The sequence below is a fragment of the Bos javanicus genome, chromosome 14, assembly GCF_032452875.1.
Source record: "Bos javanicus breed banteng chromosome 14, ARS-OSU_banteng_1.0, whole genome shotgun sequence".
NCBI classification, from domain to species: Eukaryota; Metazoa; Chordata; class Mammalia; order Artiodactyla; family Bovidae; genus Bos; species Bos javanicus.
Window position 1 is genome coordinate 27,215,934 of NC_083881.1, and position 23,621 is coordinate 27,239,554.

The 23,621-nt window shown below is 42.0% G+C and overlaps 1 protein-coding gene across 11 annotated transcripts in view; it reads right to left on the minus strand.

The window, feature by feature from the left end:
• The window catches only part of ASPH (aspartate beta-hydroxylase), a 189,825-nt gene that overhangs the window by 52,249 nt on the left and 113,955 nt on the right, over positions 1-23,621 (minus strand). For all 11 annotated transcript variants that reach the window (XR_009740822.1, XM_061438824.1, XM_061438823.1 and 8 more), the window contains 2 exons: positions 12,826-12,911; positions 1,792-1,878 (listed from right to left, as the gene is read on the minus strand). Coding sequence is in view for 10 of the 11 variants with exons in the window: in XM_061438824.1 (XP_061294808.1) it covers positions 1,792-1,878; positions 12,826-12,911 (173 nt within the window). In the remaining variant the exon portion in view is untranslated. The remainder of the gene's footprint in view (positions 1-1,791; positions 1,879-12,825; positions 12,912-23,621) is intronic.

Genomic DNA, 23,621 nt, shown 5'->3' on the forward strand with positions numbered 1-23,621 from the left:
CTGGAGCGGGTAGCCTACCCCTGCTCCAGGGGATCTTCCCGACCCAGGGATTGAACCTGGGACTCCTGCACTGCAGGCAGATTCTTTACTGTCTGATTCAGTCCTGCCCTTGTCCACTGCCCCACCTCTGCGGCTGGGACCAGTCCAAGCCAGCGCATCTTGAGGACACCGGCAATATCTCCTGTTTTCCTGGCTCCAACCTGTGCTACCATAATCCTTCTGTACCCAGCAACCAAAGTCATCTTTATTTAAAAAAAGAAAACAAAAACAACCAGAGGGGCACATCCATGCACAAACCCTCCAAGTGCTTCCAGTGCACAAAGAATACAGCCCATGAGCCCCTGGCTTCATCTACCCCACGTCACCTCCCCCAGTACGCCCCTCCTCCAGTCCACCAGGGATAAAGTCAAGGCTGATTCCCTGTTCCCTCTGCCTGGACAGCTCCTTCCTAAACCTTGTCACATTTCAGCCACTTGTCACCACCTAGGAAGGCCTTTTCTGATCACCTGATTATCTTAAGTATCGCTGTGCCACTTTCCTCCTACCACCTACGAACAAAACATCATAATAACATGTTCTTTACTCTATGACCTTCTTTTCTTTATGGTATATAGTATCAGGTAAGATGTCCTAATATATTTATTTTTAACACTTCTAATATTCTTTAAATATAGATTTATCTATAAAGACCTTTAGGGTTTTGCTCAAATGTCACCGCCTTGATGAGCTATCTTCCGGCCACCCTATCCAACATTTTAACCCCCCTCACATGTCCTATAGCTGTGCTCTGCTTTATTTTTGTCTCCTGACAGTGTATCCAGTAGCAAGCAAGAAATTCTCTTCTCTGTGTCTTGCATTGTCTTCTCCATTACAGTGAAAAGGCCCTGTGTTTTGTTGATGGCTGCATCTGCAGTGCCTAGAACAGGGCCTGCCATAGAGTGGGCTTTCACTACAAAAATTCTGAGTAAGAAACTTAAAATATCTTCCATTGGAATATAAGCTCCACAGGACAGAGACCTCTAGAGTGTTCTTTGAGATAATCCCAGGGCCTAAAACAGTATGTGGCCCATGGAGGGTTTCTGCAGCTACAGCAAGACATGGAAAAGCTTCATGAATTGAGGAGTTGAAAGATGGAGAAAGTCTGATGAGAAAGGGAGGTGAGGGTGGAGCTGGGAAGGAAGAAATGAGTCACTGACAGACACTACAGAGAGAACCAAGTCCATTCCACTTTCTATTTAACTAGGTGGTGGGTCAAATGGAATGAATGTGAAGGGGATGGGAAGTCAGGGATGAAAGTGTTACTGTTTATTTTCTTTTCAATATCGGAGAGAAACTAGATGGAGGGGGAACAAAAATACGTTACGAAATTCACCAGTACAAAATAGGAATAATTAATTGCCTTATTTAAAACAGTGTTTCTTGCTTGAATGTATGCATATGCATGAGAAGCTGATTCTGTATACAAGTCAGAAGGGAAAATGAAATGCAAATAGCGTAGTGTTGGTCGCTCAGTTGTGTCCGACTCTTTGCAGCCCCATGGACTGTAGCCTGCCAGACCCCTCTGTCCACTGAGCTCTCCAGGCAAGAATACTAGAGTGGGTTGCCATTTCCTTCTCCAGGGGATCCTCCCGACCCAGGGATGGAAACTGTGTCTCCTGCATTAGTAGGCAGACTCTTTACCACTGAGCCATCAAGGAAGCCCAAAATGCAAATACCAGGTGGTAAAAAATCCAATGATACAGAACATAAGGACATCAAAGCAGTGTCCTAAGTATCAGGGCTTCAGCATACCTGTGCTTTCCCATACCGAGCTCCTGGACTCTGAGGGTACTTGCGAACCAGTTCTTCAAATGCATTCACTGCTTCCTCAATTTTTCCCTGTTAGGAAGAGGCAATTACATACATAGAATAAATTCAAATGCATAATATAGTTATTTAATAGTCACCAAGTAAATTTTGTTAAAATTTTCCAGACTCCCTTCTGAGTTTACAGTTAACAATCTTCTGTCTTAAGATTTTAAATAAATTAACTGCATGATGGAAAACATAAAACTAAAAATGAACATAAATAGACTTTATTTTTTAAAAGGCAGAACCTAGATAGCATATTCAAAAGCAGAGACATTACTTTGCCAACAAAGGTCCGTCTAGTCAAGGCTATGGTTTTTCCTGTGGTCATGTATGGATGTGAGAGTTGGACTGTGAAGAAGGCTGAGCGCCGAAGACTTGATGCTTTTGAACTGTGGTGTTGGAGAAGACTCTTGAGAGTCTCTTGGATGCAAGGAGATCCAACCAGTCCATTCTGAAGGAGATCAGCCCTGGGATTTCTTTGGAGGGAATGATGCTAAAGCTGAAACTCCAGTACTTTGGCCACCTCATGCGAAGAGTTGACTCACTGGAAAAGACTGATGCTGGGAGGGATTGGGGGCAGGAGGAGAAGGGGACGACAGAGGATGAGATGGCTGGATGGCATCACTGACTCGATGGACGTGAGTCTGAGTGAACTCCGGGAGTTGGTGATGGACAGGGAGGCCTGACATGCTGCGATTCATGGGGTTTCGAAGAGTCGGACACGACTGAGCGACTGAACTGAACTGAACTGAACTGACCTGACTGATGATGTACTATGAGTCTTTGTTAAAGAAATGGCATTTTCTCTTTGCATGTATAGTTCCTACATGCAATCTTTAAAAGATATTTAGGACTTAAGCTGGGGGAGGAATATTCCTGGCAGTTAGAATGTCTGCAATGAGAAGGGCAGTCTCAGTGAGGAATAAGTGTATGAGATGAGAGGGGCCACCTGGCCTTGGAAACTGTCACCCACTGAGCATCAGGGCTGACTATGCTCAGCTGGTGCTGTAAGTGCCTCACTGCCCCCAGGTCATATGACCCCTCCCAAAGCCCACGTGCGTCCTTAAGAAGCCAGTTGGAGCACCTGTGTTAGGTCTCTGACCACCACTGTGGAAACAGACACGGAGGATGTGTAACAGGTAAGCTTGCCGAGGGTCTCAGCTGCCTCAGTCCATCCACAGTGAGAAATACACATCTCCTGATATTCTACTGGAAGGCAGCACATCAGGATGTTGGAACCATGAGATGGAGACAGAGTTTCTGAGTTGAAGTTTACCAGACCCTTCAGCCATCTATCCATAAATCCATCCTTTCCTTGTATAAATGGGAGCTCACTGTGCTTTGTATGTCATTACCTTCACTGAGCGAGTTTTCATAACAACAATAAATGTGGTTGGGCTCAGCAAACCATACAGTACTGCTAGATTGTTACTGATATCTACTTCTCAATAACTTGGCTGAATAGAACCAGGCAACATCTATATTAAAGTCCCTTAAAACTGTGGAAGAAGGAGGGTTTTTTTTTTTTTAAATTTCCTGTCACATGCCCATCAGTGATGCTGAGGGTCTAGCTAGAATCTGGGCTCCACCACTTAGGAGACGTGGGACTTCTGGCAAATTACTTATGACTTTGCCTTAATACACCTCATCTGTGAAATGGGTACAATGAACGTACTTGACTATCTTGGGGGTTGCTGCGAAGGTCAAATCTGACAACATCCACAAAGTACTTAGAGCTGCTGCAGAGACCATGGAAACTATTGAAAATTTGTTAGCTATTATTACTACTACTATTGTGGTATGGGAGGATATGAGAGCCAGCACAGAATAAAATGTGTCCCAGGTAAGTCTCTCACCTGACGGACAGGTTAATGCAAAGACAATGAGGATTTGAAGGCTGAGATGAATCAAGCCAGTAACTTATTCTCTAAGTTAATTGTCAGAAACAATTGTATGGCTATCTAAAATATGCCACACATCTCACAATATTGACTTTTTAAAAAGCTTTATTTTTTAGAACAGTTTTAGGTTTGCAGCAAAATTGAGAGGAAAGTATAGAGATCTCCCATGTACTCGCTACACCTACTCATGCCCTGACTCCCCCATAATCCACATCCTGATTCAGCACAGAGGGACATTTGTTGCAATTGATGAGCCTTCAATGACACATGAAAATCACCCAAAGTCCATAATTAACATTTGGGTTCACTCTTAGTGTTGTACATTCTACGGGTTTGGACAAATGTATAATGACAGGTATCCAGCATTTTTACTATCTCCATAGTTTTGCATTTTCAGAAGGTCATATAGTTTGAATCAAATAGTATGTAGCCTATTCAGATTAGCTTCTTTCACTTAGTAATATGTGTTTAAGCTTCCTTCTTATCTTTTCATCCCTATCTTTTCAAGGAGATCAAATCAGTCAATCCTAAAGGAAATCAGTCCTGAATATTCATTGGAAGGACTCATGCTCAAGCTGAAGCTCCAATACTTCGGCCATCTGATGTGAAGAGCCGAATCATTGGAAAAGACCCTGATGCTGGAAAAGATTGAAGGCAGGATGAGAAGGGGATGACAGAGGATGAGACGGTTGGATGGCATCACTGACTTGATGGACATGAGTTTGAGGAAGCTCTGGGAGATGGTGATGGAGAGCGAAGCCTGGCATGCTGCAGTCCATGGGGTCGCAAAGAGTCAGACCCAACTGAGCAACTGAACAACAACAATTATCTTTCCGTGGCTTGAGAGATATTTCTTTTTAGTGCTGAATCAGATTTCATTGTCTAGGTGTATCACAGTTATCTATCTGATCACTTACCGAAGGACATCTCGGTTGCTTTAAAGTTTTGGCAATTATTGAAGGTTGCTATAAACATCCACATGCAGGTTTTTCAGTTCAGTTCAGTTCAGTTGCTCAGTCGTGTCCGACTGTTTGCGACCCCATGAATCGCAGCACGCCAGGCCTCCCTGTCCATCACCAACTCCCGGAGTTCACTCAGACTCACGTCCATCGAGTCAGTGATGCCATCCAGCCATCTCATCCTCTGTCGTCCCCTTCTCCTCTTGCCCCCAATCCCTCCCAGCATCAGAGTCTTTTCCAATGAGTCAACTCTTCGCATGAGGTGGCCAAAGTACTGGAGTTCCAGCTTTAGCATCAGTCCTTCCAAAGAAATCCCAGGACTAATCTCCTTTAGAATGGACTGGTTGGATCTCCTTGCAGTCCAAGGGACTCTCAAGAGTCTTCTCCAACACCACAGTTCAAAAGCATCAAGTCTTCGGCGCTCAGCTTTCTTCACAGTCCAACTCTCACATCCATACATGACCACTGGAAAAACCATAGCCTTGACTAGACGAACCTTTGTTGGCCAAGTAATGTCTCTGCTTTTCAATATGCTATCTAGGTTGGTCATAACTTTCCTTCCAAAGAGTAAGTGTCTTTTAATTTCATGGCTGCAATCACCATCTGCAGTGATTTTGGAGCCCCCAAAAATAAAGTCTGACACTGTTTCCCCATCTATTTCCCATGAAGTGATGGGACCAGATGCCATGATCTTCGTTTTCTGAACGTTTAGCTTTAAGCCAACTTTTTCACTCTCCTCTTTCACTTTCATTAAGAGGCTTTTTAGTTCCTCTTCACTTTCTGCCATAAGGGTGGTGTCATCTGCACATCTGAGGTTACTGATATTTCTCCCGGCAATCTTGATTCCAGCTTGTGCTTCTTCCAGCCCAGCGTTTCTCATGACGTACTCTGCATAGAAGTTAAATAAACAGGGTGACAATATGCAGCCTTGATGTACTCCTTTTCCTATTGGAACCAGTCTGTTGTTCCATGTCCAGTTCTGACTGTTGCTTCCTGACCTGCATAGAGGCTTCTCATGAGGCAGGTCAGGTGGTCTGGTATTCCCATCTCTTTCAGAATGTTTTTAGGAGAACATAAATTTTCAACTCCTTTGGATAAATACCAAGGAATGAGATTTCTAGATTGTATGCCAAGAGTATGCTTACTTTTGTACAAAACCATCAAACTGTCTTCCGAGGTGGCTGTACTATTTCACATTCCCACCAGCAACGAACGAGGGTTTCCAGGGCTCCACCGGGTCAGCACGTGGTGTTGTCAGTGATCCAGTGACAGTGGCCTTTCTAAAGGTGTACTAGTAGTATCATCTTGTTTTAGATTGCATTGCATAACATGTGAGGTGAAGCATCTTCTCATATGCTCATCTGCCATCTGAATATCTTCTTGGGTGAACTGTCTTGGAAGGTCTTTGTCCCGTTTTAAAAATCGTGTTGTTTATTGTTTATCATTGAATTTTAAGAATGCTCTGTGTGTTTTGGATAACAACTTCTAAAACCACTACTTTATTTCTTCCATGAATGATTTTAAGGGATGCAGAATTCAAAATAAATATCTTTTTCTGAGTAACTGTCTTCTAACTACCTTGTATGAGTTTTCTGTGGCCGCTGTAACAAATGGCCACAAACTCGGTAGCTTAAAACAACAGAAATTCATTCTTTCACCATCTGGAGAATGGACTGGCATCCAGATGTGGGCAGGGCCATTCTTCGTCCAGAGGCTGTAGGGGGGGATCTGTTCCTGCCTCCTGACAGCATTTCTTTTCTTTCTTTTAAAATACGTATTTCTCTATTTAGCTGTGCACGTGGTTTCTTTGATCTTCACTGTGGCATGCGGGATTTTTAGCTGCAGCGTGGGGACCTGACCAGAGACGGAACTCGGGCCCCCTGCATTGCAAGTGTGGAGTCTTTGGTTGCTGGGCCATCAGGGACAGCATTTCTTCACTGGTGGACACACCACTCCCATCTCCACTTTGTCTTCTCTCTGTCTTCCCTTCTGTCTATATCAGGTTTCCCTCTGCCTCTCTCTTAATGAAAACATGGGAGTGAATTTAGGGTCCAACTAAATAACCCAGGATAGTCCCCTGTCTTAGACCCTTTAATCCTATCTGCAAAGACGCTTTCTCCAAACACAGTAACATTTACAGGTTCAAGGGATTAGGACATGGATATCTTTGGGTGGGGCGACAATTTTCAGCCTATCACATGCCCTACACAATTTAAATTGCAAATTTGGGAGCTATTTTTGTGAAAATCATGCTAAATGCACCATCTCCAAATTTAAAGCATAGGATTAACAATATTCATAACAAGTTTGCTTAAGTATTTTTCCAGCTAACACTCTCTTAGCTGGCTATCAGATAAGATCAGGTCAGTCACTCAGTCGTGTCCGACTCTTTGTGACCCCATGAATCGCAGCACGCCAAGCCTCCCTGTCCATCACCAACTCCCGGAGTTCATTCAGACTCACGTCCATCGAGTCAGTGATGCCATCCAGCCATCTCATCCTCTGTCGTCCCCTTCTCCTCCTGTCCCCAATCCCTCCCAGCATCAGAGTCTTTTCCAATGAGTCAACTCTTCACATGAGGTGGCCAAAGTACTGGAGTTTCAGCTTTAGCATCATTCCTTTCAAAGAAATCCCAGGGCTGATCTCCTTCAGAATGGACTGGTTGGATCTCCTTGCAGTCCAAGGGACTCTCAAGAGTCTTCTCCAACACCACAGTTCAAAAGCATCAATTCTTCAGTGCTCAGCCTTCTTCACAGTCCAACTCTCACATCCATACATGACCACTGGAAAAACCATAGCCTTGACTAGATGGACCTTTGCTGGCAAAGTAATGTCTCTGCTTTTGAATATGCTATCTAGGTTGGTCATAACTTTCCTTCCAAGGAGTAAGCGTCTTTTAATTTCATGACTGCAGTCACCATCTGTAGTGATTTTGGAGCCCAGAAAAATAAAGTCTGACACTGTTTCCACTGTTTCCCCATCTATTTCCCATGAAGTGGTGGGACCGGATGCCATGATCTTCGTTTTCTGAATGTTGAGCTTTAAGCCAATTTTTTCACTCTCCTCTTTCACTTTCATCAAGAGGCTTTTGAGTTCCTCTTCACTTTTTGCCATAAAGGTGGTGTCATCTGCATATCTGAGGTTATTGATATTTCTCCCGGCAATCTTGATTCCAGTTTGTGTTTCTTCCAGTCCAGCATTTCTCATGATGTACTCTGCATATAAGTTAAATAAACAGGGTGACAATATACAGCCTTGACGTACTCCTTTTCCTATTTGGAACCAGTCTGTTGTTCCATGTCCAGTTCTAACTGTTGCTTCCTGACCTGCATACAAATTTCTCAAGAGGCAGATCAGGCAGTCTGGTATTCCCATCTCTTTGAGAATTTTCCACAGTTGATTGTGATCCACACAGTCAAAGGCTTTGGCATAGTCAATAAAGAAGAAATAGATGTTTTTCTGGAACTCTCTTGCTTTTTCTATGATCCAGCGGATGTTGGCAATTTGATTTCTGGTTCCTCTGCCTTTTCTAAAACCAGCTTGAACATCAGCTGGCTATCAAGGTTATATAAATAATGGAACACACTGGCTCTGTTCTAGGCATCTCTGGATCCCTTCACACAGATGCTCCTTGCCTTTCCTAAGGGACCATCAGCCCTGCCTTCCCCTCAGCTCTTGGGAAAAGTAAATGTGTTTGTTGTTAGTCTGAAAAAAATTTCCCTTCCCCAGGTTCTTACTGGGGAATAAAGCTCCTGACACCATTACACAATTCTTAATAAACTCAACTACATGACAGAATGCTCATGAAGACTCGCTTAAAAATCACCTGTTCTTCAACACAGCTTATATATGATCCTAGGACTAAGACCATTCACTGGAGAGACAGGTACTTGCCCCTGTCACCCCACCCCCAGCCTCTGTTTTGGCATAAGGCCGGTGGGCTGCCTTGCAGGATATTAAGACATAGCCCATGGAGGTCACTTAGGAACCATGGGTGTACTATAAATTTACTAGTTTTTGTTTTGTAATTAATGACTATTTTGGAAGATACATGTTGAAGATATACAAAAATTCTGTTTCTCCCTAAATTCTGTTCATTAAGTTTAGAATTCATCCCTGGGGTGGATTCATTGAGATTTTCTATTTCTCTTATTTACTTCTCCATTGACTCACTGGCATCTTCTAAAAGAAAAGAGTTGATGAGGCCCTACTGTACAGCACAGGGAACTATGCTCAATATTTTACAATAATTATAAGGGAAAAGAATCTGAAAAAATAGATATGTAAGTATTTACAACTGAAACGGGCTTCCCAAATGGCACAGTGGTAAAGAATACGCCTGCTAATGCAGGAGGCGCAGGAGACACAGCTTTGATACCTGGGTTGGGAAGATCCCCTGGAGGAGGAAATGGCAACCCACCCCAGTATTCTTGTCTGGAGAATCCCATGGACAGAGGAGCCTAGCGGGCTGCAGTCCATGGGGCTGCAGAGAGTGGGACATGACTGAGCACACATGCATAACTAAAACACTTTGCTGTATACACAAAACCAAAACTATTATAAATCAACTATACTTCAATCAAAATAAATAAATTAAATACCAAAAAGCATCCGTGGGTGCAACATTAGGTAGGAGGCTGAGCTATCCATCACTGGGTCCTTGATGCATATCTACAGCAGGACATTCTCTCTGGACTTGACACAGAGCAGCTCTTCTGAGGACCACTATTCCTCTGACGGTGTGATCCATGCCCCTGCCTTACTCAGCCCACAGGCGACATCATTCCTAGCCCCGTTTAGAGCCTGCAGTGTGAACTTTTCATGTGTTGAACTTTTAGCTTTATTAAGCTTTCCCTTCTTTTAATTTTTATGATTCCAGCAAATGAATATTTCAGTCTATCATTTCCAATCCTTTTTCTGGGGCATAAGGAGGAGTTTTAAACAATACATGTTATTTTTAAAAATCAATGATTGAAATATGATTCATGCATTTTTGGAGGAAATAGAAAGTGACCTCACATGTTCATGTCACATAGTATCTGAAACAAGGGTGTGACCTGAGACTGGGCCTCCTCTGACCAGAGTATGCCTCAGGGCCACAGTGATCCCAGGGGAGTCTCTTGCATTATTTGAAAACACCAGCTATAAAAACAACCCTACAAAACTTAATCCCACTGATGATTCAGTTCATAATATGGCTCCCTATTGTCTCAGAAGCAAGAATTGCCTCTGTAGCCACTTCTTCCTCTTTTATTTACCCTGTTACAGATCCATGGTGCTTCTTGAGGATAGCATCATAATTTCTGCAAATAAGCAAGGGCCAGAGGAGAACATCCCATGAATTGTTCCAGCACTTTTATGTTTCACTGACTTACCTGCCCCTTGATAACTGAGCCCTTCTCTACCATTCATTATCATTACAAAAAAATCCTTCTCTAAAGCTGTTCGTTTATTCTTTATCCCTAAAATCACCCCTGAAATAGGTAGCCCCCCCTCATTTTTCACTAAGGACATACAGCACAGAGAAAGTGGAGAATGCCGAACGGGGTGATAGGAAAAGAAGATTCCCGCCTCATTCCTAGTAAGAAATGCAAAATTTCAACAAAGAATAGCGGGCCTCATTTTACAAAGTTAAATGAGATAGACACAGAAATCACCCAACGTTAATTTAGTGAACAAAAACTTGGGCTGTAATATTCTCTGGAATTACTGCATTTGTATCGGCTGCTGATGAGGGTGAGCCAGGCTTCGGTTTGGGAACCTTGCCATTTGCTAGTTACAAACATCTTCATGCTTGTTCGGGATTTTTCCAAAAGATGTGTGGGAAGCACATTTTTGTCCCACTTCAATGCCTAATGTGGATGTTTTTATTGTTGTTTTTTAACTATGACAATCCCCTATTACTTTTTTTTTTTTTTTTGCAGTCAATGTCTCAATGTCTACTGATTAGAAACCACATTACAGGAAAACCAATGGTATTACACAAGGTATAAATTTAAGTACAGAACCAAGACAGAAATTTTCACAAGAGACAAGTAGAGGCAAACCTTGGAGATCTTGCGGGTTTGGTCCCAGATTACCACAATAAAGCAAATACTGCAACAAAGCCAAGTCCCCAAGAATATCTTGCTTTCCATTACATTTAAAGGTTATGTTTATATCACACCAGGCTTCCCTAGTGGCTCAGACGGTAAAGAATCTGCCTGCAATATGGGAGACCTGGGTTCAATTCCTGGGTTGGGAAGATCTCCTGGAGAAGGGAATGGCTACCTACTTCAGTATTCTGGCCTGGAGAATTCCATGGACAGAGGAGCCTGGCAGGCTATAGTCCATGGGGTCACAAAGAGCTGGACATGACTGAGTGACTTGTTATTTACATCATACCATGGTCTATTAAGTATGCAATAGCATTAATGTCTAAAACACAATGCACATACCTTAATTAAAAATACTTTATTGCTAAAAAATGTTGATCATCATCTGAGCCTTCAGTGAGTCATAATCTTTTGGCTGGTGGAGAGTTTGAAATTATTTTGAGAATTACCAAACTGTGACAGAGAGACACGAAGTGAGCAAATGAGGTTGGAAAAATGGCACTGATAGGCCTGTTTGGCACAGGGTTGCCAAAAACCTTTAATTTGAAAAAAAGAATGCAATATCCACGAAGAACAATAAAGTGAAGCACAATAAAACAAGGTATGTCTATAGATGATTAAGTGAAGATGCCATTAAATACAGTATAATAGATATTGGGCATGGCAATTAGATGAATATGACTGAGTTGGGAGAACAGATAACTTTAGTCTTGTGTTAATTCCCTGTTTTCAAAAACATAATATCCAGGAACAAATGCAAATAAGGTTTGAATTAACTGATAACAAAGCAAAACATAAAACAGTCACCCTGGGAACTAGAGCTATGTGAGTTTAACCCAAAGTGAGAAGAATCTTAAATCTAAAATCGTTTCACCTAATAGTAACTACCCTAAGTATTAGACTAACTTATTTTTTCTTTTTGCATCAGGGTGCTTTAAAATGAAAACCCTGACTTGTATGCTGCTTGGCAGTACTGATGCTTTAAAAAAAAATCTCTTATCTCATTGTTCATTGTATCTAAGTTGTATCTAAGTCACTAAGTTGTGTCCAATTTTTTTGTGACCCCTATGGACTATAGCACACCAGGTTTCACTGTCCATCACCATCTCCCAGAGCTTCCTCAAACTCATGTCCATTGAATCAGTGATGCCACTCAACCATCTCATCCATTGTCACTCCCTTCTCCTGCCCTCAGTCTTTCTCAGCTTTGGGATCTTTCCCAATGAGTCAGTTCTTCCCATCAGGTGGCCAAAGTATTGGAGCTAAAGCATCAGTCCTTCCAATGAATAGTCATGGTTAATTTCCTTTAGGATTGACTGGTTTGATCTTGCAGTCCAAGAAACTCTCAAGAGTCTTCTCCAGCACCACAATTCAAAAGCATCAATTCTTTGGCCCTCAGCCTTCTTATGGTCCAACTCTCACATCTATATATGACTACTGGAAAAACCACAGGTTTGACTAGATGGACTTTTGTCAGCAAAGTGATGTCTCTGCATTGTAATATGCTGTCTAGGTTTGTCATAGCTTTTCTCCCAAAGAGAAAGTGTCTTTTAATTTTGTGGCTATAGGCATCATCCACAATGATTTTGGAGCCCAAGAAAATAAAATGTCACTGCTTCCACTTTTTTTCTCATCTATTTGCTTATCTCATTGGATCTTTATAAAAAAATCAAGAAGTAAGTACATATTATTCTCATTTTTTAACACAAGGAAACGGAGACTCAGAATGACCGAGTGATTTCCCCAAAGCCACACAACTAAACGGTGATGGAAGGGGCTGACTCCCCAACTGGCTAGCCTGAAGATGAAGTTCTGTTTCTATCTGGCCATTACAGCTACAGTTTTTCTTTTCATTTGATTCACTCCACATGGAACGCTGATGTGCCTGGGGAAAAATCCACTCTATTCAAAGGTTGTTTCTCTTACAGTGTTTTTCAAAAACAAACCAAGGGTAATGCCTGTGTTTATTTAACAACGAAACCATAGCACGTTTCTATGAAAAATAGACCATCGACCTACCCTTTTACGGAGTTTTTCTGCAGCATCAAGCTCAGCTTTAATAGTCTTATCAAATTTATTTAATAGTTTAGGCTTCTTTTTCTTCACTGAAAGAAAAAAGAGGTTTATAATTTTTATATTTTTTGTTTAGAAATAGTTACAGCAAATAGTGATTTATAAAAGTAGTAAGAAATCCAGCATTGGTCACAAGCCAATTGGAACTGGAGGAGCGGTTCCTAATTCAACTTCCCACAAGGCTCTCCCCACCCCCGGGTTGACCCAGCCAGTAAATGCCATGCTCAGGGACACAGCCTGGGCCCTTTAACCCATGTGCTCCATGGTGTTCTTGGGATTCTGGGTGAATACTGATATCCTGAAACTCTCAGGAGAGTGTTTCCAGAATGAAACAGTAGGTATGACTACTGAACTCTTTTAATCAACTCCTTGGGTAAGTCCCAAAGACCACTTACAAGATCTTTGAACATCTATAGTGTTTCCAATCAGGTAAAAGTAGGAAACGCCTCTCAAAAGGACTCAAGTGAGCAGGATTTCTTAGTTGAGGACTCAAGACCTTTCTGTTGCATCCAGGACCTAAATTCCAGCATATTCCATACTTTAGCCAGAAGGGACCACCCCACGGAATAGCTTTGTGTCACTTCTGAGGCTAATTTCTCCAAGTAAAACGACTTATTCCTTTTCCTTTGAAAAGGAAGGGGAGGGTGGGACAAACTGGGAGAACAGCATTGACATATAGACACTACCATGTAAAACAGACAGCTAGTGGGAAGCGGCTATAAAGTTCAGGGAGCTTAGCCTGGTGCTCTGTGATGGCCTAGAGGGGTGGGGTGAGGGAGGGAGGCTGTACAGGGACAGGATATATGTATATATGTATAGCTGGTTCACTTTGTTGTATGGTAGAAACTAACATAACATTGTAAAGTAATTATATGCCAATAATAAATTTTTTTTTAATAAAGAAAAAGAAAAATATACCCCTCCTTTAATAATCAGCTCAAAACCACATTCATTCCACATATCACCCATGCAAGCACTCTATTCTTTTTTCTCTCTCTCTTTCTATTACACGACTGAAGTCCGCAGCACAATGCATACATCTTTTTTTGTGGTTCTTCCCCATATTATATGGGGCTTTTATTATAATAACATCTTGGTCTCTTTCTAAACCATAAAACTGTAGCTTGCCAGGATGCTCTGTCCAAGAGATTTTCCAGGCAAGAATACTGGAGTGGGCTGCTATTTCCTCCTCCAGGGGATCTTCTCAACCCAAGGATCAAACCCACATCTCTTGCATTGGCAGGTAGATTCTTTACCACTGCACCACCTGGGAAGCTATTTAGTTTAGTTCAGTCACTCAGTCGTGTCCGACTCTTTGCTACACCATGAATCGCAGCACACCAGGCCTCCCTGTTCATCACCAACTCCTGGAATTCACTCAAACTCATGTCCATTGAGTCAGTGATGCCATCCAGTCATCTCATCCTCTGTCGTCCCCTTCTCCTCCTGCCCCCAATCCCTCCCAGCATCAGGGTCTTTTTCAATGAGTCAACTCTTCGCATGAGGTGGCCAAAGTATTGGAGTTTCAGCTTCAGCATCAGTCCCTCCAATGAACACTCAGGAGTGATATCCTTTAGAATAGACTGGTTGGATCTCCTTGCAGTCCAAGGGACTCTCAAGAGTCTTCTCCAACATCACAGTTCAAAAGCATCCGTTCTTTGGTGCTCAGCTTTCTTCACAGTCCAACTCTCACATCCATACATGACCACTGGAAAAACCATAGCCTTGACTAGACGGACCTTTGTTGGCAAAGTAATGTCTCTGCTTTTGAATATGCTATCTAGGTTGGTCATAACTTTTCTTCCAAGGAGTAAGCGTCTTTTAATTTCATGGCTGCAATCACCATCTGCAGTGATTTTGGAGCCCCCAGAAATAAAGTCTGACGCTGTTTCCACTGTTTCTCCATCTATTTCCCATGAAGTGGTGGGACCAGATGCCATGATCTTCGTTTTCTGAATGTCGAGCTTTAAGCCAACTTTTTCACTCTCCTCTTTCACTTTCATCAAGAGGCTTTTTAGTTCCTCTTCACTTTCTGCCATAAGGGTGGTGTCATCTGCATATCTGAGGTTATTGCTATTTCTCCCGGCAATCTTGATTCCAGCTTGTGCTTCTTCCAGCCCAGCGTTTCTCATGATGTACTCTGCATATGTTAAATAAGCAGGGTGACAATATACAGCCTTGATGTACTCCTTTTCTTATTGAAACCAGTCTGTTGTTCCATGTCGAGTTCTAACTGTTGCTTCCTGACCTGCATAGAGGTTTCTCAAGAGGCAGGTCAGGTGGTCTGATATTCCCATCTCTTTCAGAATTTTCCACAGTTTATTGTGATCCCCACAGTCCAAGGCTTTGGCATAGTCAATAAGGCAGAAATAGATGTTTTTCTGGAACTCTCTTGCTTTTTCCGTGATCCAGTGGATGTTGGCAATTTGATCTCTGGTTCCTCTGCCTTTTCTAAAACCAGCTTGAACATCTGGAAGCTATTGCTGCTGCTGCTGCTGCTGCTGCTGCTAAGTTGTTTCAGTCCTCTCCCACTCTGTGTGACCCCATAGATGGCAGCCCACCAGGCTTCGCCATCCCTGGGATTCTCCAGGCAAGAACACTGGAGTGGGTTGCCATTTCCCTCTCCAATGCATGAAAGTGTAAAGTGAAAGTGAAGTTGCTCAGTCGTGTCCGACTCTTCACAACCCCATGGACTGCAGCCTACCAGGCTCCTCCATCCATGGGATTTTCCAGGCAAGAGTACTGGAGTGGGGTGCCATTGCCTTCTCCCTGGAAGCTATTACTCACTCATAAATCTTGACTTGGGAATATGGACTGTATTTCCAAGCACCCCACACTCCAGGTTAACCATCAAATTGTCCCAGTGGCCATAGCCACTGCAAATGCTTCCAGATCATTTTCTTCCCAGTCCCACCCTGTCAGTAAGTTACCCTGTAATAAATGGGTCCATTGATTACACAGAGACTCCTGCATCATTTTTTGGTCTCGAAATGCCTTCTCAGTTCAGTGGGCACTTTTTGTTCCATCTATTCTCCAACATCTCCCCTCTCTCATCTGTGTGTCCCAGTCGAATGATTTCCAAAAGGAGGGAAGTTTCCTAAAAACCTTAGCCTCCTGCCTCTCCCCACAGGGAAAGTGGTGTGACTTATCTGATTACTGAGCTTGGGGGAAGCGATAAGCTTGTGTAGCTCAGCCCCACCCCTTCCCTTCCTCTAGCACATGTACCTCTATTGTGCTGGGCTGGTAGCATGTGATCCAGGGAGGGGACACACGTGGCAGAACTAGGGCTGCTGCACAATGCCTGGAGTGAGTGGATATATCCAGTTCTGGGGTTCAAGATTACACCTGTTATTCCTGCTCATTTAAGTCCATTCTTCAATTTGGCTCTCGTCAATAAAGGGCTGACACTTTGATCACTTATTCCTTCATTCCTTGTAATATATATTTTAAATTTCTATTGGAGTATAGTTGACTTACAATGTTGTATTAGTTTCAGGTGTACCGCAAAGTGAATCAGTTACACGCATACATATATCCACTATTTTTGAGATGCTTTTCCCATACAAGCCATTGCAGAGTACTGAGTAGAGTTCCCTGTGCTACACAGTAGGCTCTCACTAGTTATTTATTTTATCTATATACAACTAATAAGAAATAATTGACCTAGTGCGCACATGTCAATCCCAGTATCCCAGTTTATCCCTCCCCTTTTCCTCTTGGTAACCATAAGTTTGTTTTCTACATCTGTGACTCTGCTTCTATTTTGTAAATAAGTTCTCCTGTACCTATTTTTTTAGATTCCACATATAAGCAATATCAGATATTTGTCTTTCTGTGTCTGTCTGACTTGCTTCATTTAGTATGACAATCTCTAGGTCTATCTATGTTTCAAATGGCATTATTTTGTTCTTTTTCATGACTTTAATATTCCATTATATATAACTCCTAGGCATATACCCAAAGAAAACCAGAGTTCAAAAAGATACAGGCACCCTGATGTTCATTCCAGCACAATTTACAATAGTCAAAATATGGAAGCAACCCTAATGTCTATCAACAGAGGAATGGATATAGAAGATTTGGTACATGTATCATTCCTTCTATATTTTTTAAAGTTGCTATCCTTTTTAATTTGTTTATTCTACCTTTCTCTTCTCCTCTCCCCAAACCCCAAGGTCCCCTGTTGTGGAAAAATATGTCTAAGGCCGAGACTGTAAAATAGTGGCCAATGGGAACTTTCAATGGCATATCATGCTATGTGAGCATTCATATTGAGGACATGGGAAATGAGCTGACACTTGACTGAGACGGGGATTTATAAGTGGTGGGAGTATTGTCATATCACCCACCAGTGATCCATGTCTCTCAATTGCTCACTTTGGTTTTGTAGAAGTGTTGGCAGCAGTATGACAGCAGGACCAGGAAAGCCTGGTGTGCAGAGGGTTTAACTGCAGGCATCAGCACTTTTTCCACGTACGTCGCCTGTGTTGTACAGTTAAAGTTAACACGAAGCTTACTCATTATGGGGGGGGAAAAACTATTGGCAGCTTAGGACAGCCAAAATAGTTAACAGTAAAATAAGCATACATGCTACCGTATATAAAATAGATAGCCAATGGAAATTTGCTGTGTGACTCGGGGAACTCAAACTGGGGCTCTGTAACAACCTAAAGGGGTAGAAAAGGGTGGGAGGTGGGAGGGAGGTTCAAGGGGGAGAGGACATATGTACACCTATGTCTAATTCATGTTGATGTATGTCAGAAAGCAAACCAAATTATAAAGCAATTTTCCTTCAATTAAAAATAAATTTAAAAATTAATTTAAAATGTTTGTTAAATAACCATACTATACTGTGTCAAAATATTTCAATATATCACAAAAAAATAGAACATTAAAAATCTCAAAGCACTTGTTACCAAGAGAAATCACTTTGACCCATCTTTTCCTATATCTTCCTCTTGAGTAGCTGCTAATATTGCTCCTCCCTCTGAAATTCGAGTTTATTTCTATCATGAATATGTGTAAGTATAAAAAAACCTAAAAAGCGCACAATCTTCCCAATTGTAAAACAAAACAACCACAGACAGATCTGTTCCTTCTTGTTCTGGGAAGCACGTTGGTCTCACTACAGAAACAGCAGTGGATTCTCAGGGTTTGTGATGGGACAGGGCAGACTCTCCCAGGCTTTTTGGGTCTTGGTGTTCTTGTTGACAAGTGAGTGGCTTGGGCTGGGTCCTTAAGGTCTCTTTGAACAAATCTTGCACTTCTAATTTCCAGTTGATTTTAAACCATGTCAATTATCTTTCAAAGCAGGCCTAGAAGTATTGAGCCGGGTTGTTCATTTTGCTAAATTTGGATTTTTAAATGGTTTGTGACTTTCCTGGTAGCTCAGATGGTATAGAGTCTGTCTGCAATGCGGGAGACCTGGGTTCGATCCCTGGGTTGGGAAGATCCCCTGGAGGAGGAAATGGCAACCCACTCCAGTATTCTTGCCTGGAGAATCCCATGGATAGAGGAGCCTGGTGGGTACCAGTCCATGGGTTGCAAAGAGTTGGAGATGACTGAGCGACTAAGCACAGCACAAAATGGTTTAGGAAGCAGCTGTCTATAGTTTTATTAAACTTCGTACTTTTTCTTGGGATAAGGGGCAGGGGAGGTCACTGCCATTACAAGTCTTTTATCCTTTTCTAAAACCATAAAGAAGAAAAAACAAATGACCAGTTGCATTTCAAATCTTGACTTCCCTTACTGTGGTTGAAACATTAAGAGCAAATGAAATGAAAAAGAAGAAACATTGAAAATATAATTAAAGGCACAAAAAAAGACTAACAGTACACATGTAGATTAAAATTAAATGCAGACTCCCTTTCCATTCCACTTGGTGTTTGCCTACTATGGTATGTGAGGAGACCACAGTCTTACTGGGGAGAAAGATGTAAACAGATAATGAATGCTTAGAGGAATGAGGATATTTGTAAGGGTGAGCTAGGAGTGGTGCTAACTTTTCCGTGAGCCAGCACAGAAAGCTTCCTGGAGAAATGGAGAATTAAAGTACATATGCAAGTAGACATAGCATTCAGGGCAGAGGACAGAGTATTTACTTTGTAAACCGATCACAAGTTTGGGAAGTTGTATTTTCACCATTAGTTCTTTTTCTTGTAAGTCAAAGGCTACAAATCTCCTCCTTGCATGCTAGGGTTTGGTGCAATATCCATGTTGTTCAGTTGCTAAGTTAAGTCTGACTCTTTGAACAAAACGTGGTCCACTGGAGAAGGGAATGGCAAACCACTTCAGTATTTCTTGCCTTGAGAATCCCATGAACAGTATGAAAAGGTAAAAAGATATGACACTGAAAGATGAACCCCTAGATCAGTAGGTGCCCAATATTCTACTGGGGTAGAGTAGAGACACAGCAATATACATGAATGTTCTTATAATGGGAACCTGGGCTTTTCCAGAATTTCCTGACAGTAGAGATCATCCTCAGGGACCCCAGACATGGACTTGCCTTCCCCCCAAATCCAGAAATGTAGCCTTAGTGACACAGAGCCTGCTTTCAGAGCAAGAAGAGCCCTGAAATGCATGTTTGGGGTGTTTCAGTTTTGAAGAGAGAAAATTCCATCCCATCTCTAAGAGGTGCACAGCTAGAATGAGCCTTTGGAAACCAGGTGAGGCAAAACTCGGACAGCTGTAGCCCCACTCCACCCAGATGGGGGATGTGGGTTGGTTCCCACGCTGATGGCCAAAGTGTCTGCTCGGCCGGGAGCTGCCATCTGCTTTTGATACAGTATTGTCCTGCTGATTAAGGCCCTTGATTTAATGTCACTCTGAAAAAGAGAGAGGGTAAGAGCTTCTCCCACCAACTCAAGACCCATCTGAAATGCTGCATTTGGTCAAGAAAAACACATCCATCCTGAAATAACTCTATAATCGTTGTTTCCTAGAACCTTTACTGCCTTTCACAAATTGACTCCTGGTGGTGGTTTAGTTGCTAAGTCTTGTCCAACTCAATGGACTGTAGCCCTCAAGGCTCCTTTGTCCATGGGATTCTCCAGGCAAGAATACTGGAGTGAACTGCCATTCCCTTCTCCAGGGGATCTTCCCGACCTAGGGATCAAACTTGAGTCTCCTGCATTGGCAGGCAGATTCTTTACCACTGAGCCAGCAGGGAAGCCACACATTGACTCCTAGTCACTCTGTTTTCACCTCCTCTTTCTCTACCTGGAAAGCAGATTATATTCCTTTTACACAGACTATCAAATTTCACATAAACTTCTGATACTTCCAAGATTTTTCTCATGGTTTTTTGATGGTTTGAGCTGGAAAACCCTTCCTTCTACTCCCAAAGAATACTCTGCTTCAACTTTGGGGACCTGGTTTAAATGCTATTTCCTCTATCAAGTCATCTAAAAATATCTTCATAAAACACACACACATATACACCCTTTCTCTTCTGTGCTCATATAACACTTTGTTTCTGTAAATAGTAAAGTTTCAGGCTGTGTTTAAGTTGGCCATATGGTTATGTATAATGTACACTCACTTCCCCACACCACCCCCACCCAGCTGGATTGTTTATTTCTGTAAGGAAAGAACTGTGTCTTCCTCATAATTTATTTTCAGCACAGCACATGGCCAGTCCCACAAAAAGTCTTCAACAAACGTTTCTGAACAGATATAAATACACACACGTATGAATAAATCAAGATAGTCCATGAAATCTTGCCATTGGTGACAATATAGATGGACCTACAGGATATAACCTTAAGTGAAATAAGTCAGACACAGAAGGATAAATACTGTATGATTTCCCTTATAGGTGGAATCTAAAAAATGAAACAAATGAACAAACAAAATAAGACAGAAACAGAGTCATAGATACAGAGAACAAACTGGTGGTTGACAGAGGGGCAAAGGTTGGGAAGATTGGTGAAAAAGGGAGAGAAGAGTAAGACACCAAACTTCCATCTCTGAAATAAATTAGTAACACGGATGGCATGTCACATAGGGTATTCATCAATAGTATTGTAACAACTTGGTATGGCATATTACATAGGGAATACAATCAATAATATTATAACAACTTGGTACGATGACAGGTGGTAACTAGACTTGGTGATCATTTCATCATGTATAAAAAATACCAAATTACTATGGTGCACACCTGAATGCAATTTATATGTTAACTATATAGCTCAATAAAAAAGGATATTCCAGAAGTGGATAGGATAATGTCAATTTGTAACTTGGGCATATTGGCTATTTCCTGCATTGCAGGTGGATACTTTACCACTGAGCCACTGGGGAAGCCTCATATTGGCTTTTTAAAAGCCAATCAGAAAATTCCAAGCACCCAACATGGAGAATGGGCTTCCCTGGTGGCTCAGTGGTAAAGAATCTGCCTGCAATGCAGGAGCTGCAGGTTAGATCCCTGGGTTGGGAAGATGCCCTGGAGGAGGGCATGGCAACCCACTCCAGTATTCTTGCCTGAAGAATCCCATGGACAGAGGAGCCTGGCAGGCTCCAGTCCATAGGATCACAAAGAGTCGGATACAACTGAAGCAACTTAGAACACACAAGATGGAGAATAAATTCAGAATAAAAGTACCTGGCTTTATAAAGAGTTCAAAAAGTGTCAAAAAACAGCTAAAGAGGGGACGCAGAAGGAAGGTATGAGACAGACACAATGTATGTGCAAGACAAACCCCACTGCAGATTTTATAGAGAATACCAATATTTATTTTAGTTTTTCCATATATTTAGAATTTAGAACATAATGGCAGAGTACTAGACACAACTAACTAGTAAGCTCTTGGACTGAAAAGTTCAGCTGATTTTAGTAGAACATACAAACTTCACTAAGCAGCCTGCTTTTATGTTCTGAGTCACTGCTTAATGCCTTGTCAAATTACTTGCTAATAATGGTAGTTGAGATTCATGGATCACTTACTCTGCTAGACACGGGCAACTAACCCAGGCTGTACAAACTGTCAACAGTAGGAGCCAAGACTGGAGTCTGGGGTTGTCTTGATTCCACTTGTCTATGCTTTTGACTCTTTTGTTGTCAACCTGGCATCTAACCCCAAAGTTAAGAAACCAGGGTGTTCAGCATGCTTGGAGAGTGATGACAGAGTGGAATCAAGTACTAGTGTAAGTTATTATGTTGTGTAAGGAAGTAGCTGAATTTTGTACTATTTGTCTCAGAGGATAAAGGCCGTGAAATAATCACAGTGATTTTCCTTCATCTTGTGTCTCAAAGACCGAGCATGTTCACATTACTCAGAGAACACCTGGCCAAGCAGGAAGGGCATGGGGAATGGAGTCTGGAGGCCAGGGTGTGAGCCTCAGTTCTGCCTTTTTTAGACAGCTTGCTTGGTCTCAATTCCCTGAAATGGGAATAACATCTGACTCCCCTACCTACCAACCATCAGTTCAGTTCAGTTCAGTTCAGTCGCTCAGTCGTGTCCGACTCTTGGTGACCCCATGAATCGCAGCACACCAGGCCTCCCTGTCCATCACCAACTCCCAGAGTTCACTCAGACTCACGTCCATCGAGTCAGTGATGCCATCCAGCCATCTTATCCTCTGTTGTCCCCTTCTCCTCCTGCCCCCAATCCCTCCCAGCATCAGAGTCTTTTCCAATGAGTCAACTCTTCGCATGAGGTGGCCAAAGTACCAACCATAAAGGAACATAAAATATCATAAATGTTCCTCATGGCTCCCATCTACAATACCCTTTTTCATTTCCTCTAAAATACTGCTCTTTAATTAAATGGGAGATTTGTAGGACCTACCTTATTAGAAACATGTTTGAGGAATTAATTTTTTTAAGATACAAGATTTGCTCTACAGTCAAACATTTCCTTGTCAGAGATTTTGGGCAAGTAATAATTTTGCCTGAAAAAATTAAGTGTGTATTTCCTGGGTCAACAAAGGACAAAGTAATTACAGCTCAACTATACTTTCTTTGGCTTCCCAGGTGGCCCTGTGGTAAAGAATCCACCTGCCAATGCAGGAGATGCAGCTTCAATCCCTGGGTTGGGAAGATTCCCTGGGGGAGGAAATGGCAACCCACTCCAGTATTCTTGCCTGGGAAAATCAATGGACAGAGGTGCCTGGCGGGCTACAGTCCACAAAGAGTTGGACATGACTCAGCAACTAAACAACAACAAATACTTGCCTTGCTTCCTAAAGTCTACGATGTGTTTTCAAGTAGGACTACATAAAATATATAGGTATCCAAAGGTAGAATTGAATGAAAAATAATCTAAAATGCAAAATGATTTACGGGAAGGAGAACTAAACTCAAAATAAGACATTGAAGAAGAATGTGTTCTTTATCTGAGATGCAGCTCGAAGCTGAAATAATCATGTAATGCTTTATTGCAGTATTATTCATGTTAATTAGTTAAACCAAGACAGACTCCATAGCACATTTTAATCTTCTTATGTTATAATTGGGAGTTAATTTTGCTTTTCTCTCAAAAGTCAATGATGGATTTCCATATAAAAAGAGAAACCTCTAGTCTAAATTTGTCTGGCAGTGAGGAAATCTATAAATTAAGGCACATGACACAAAAGAAGACAATAGAGCAAAGCATTCAAGAACTCAAGAATTCAGCAAAGCATCAAGAATTCAAAAATCGAGGAATTTTGATGAAATTCCTCCTGCTGGGTACAGGGAACGCAAGCCCATATCTACCAGTGTCCCTCCCAGACACCTGCAGGGGATGAAGGTGGGA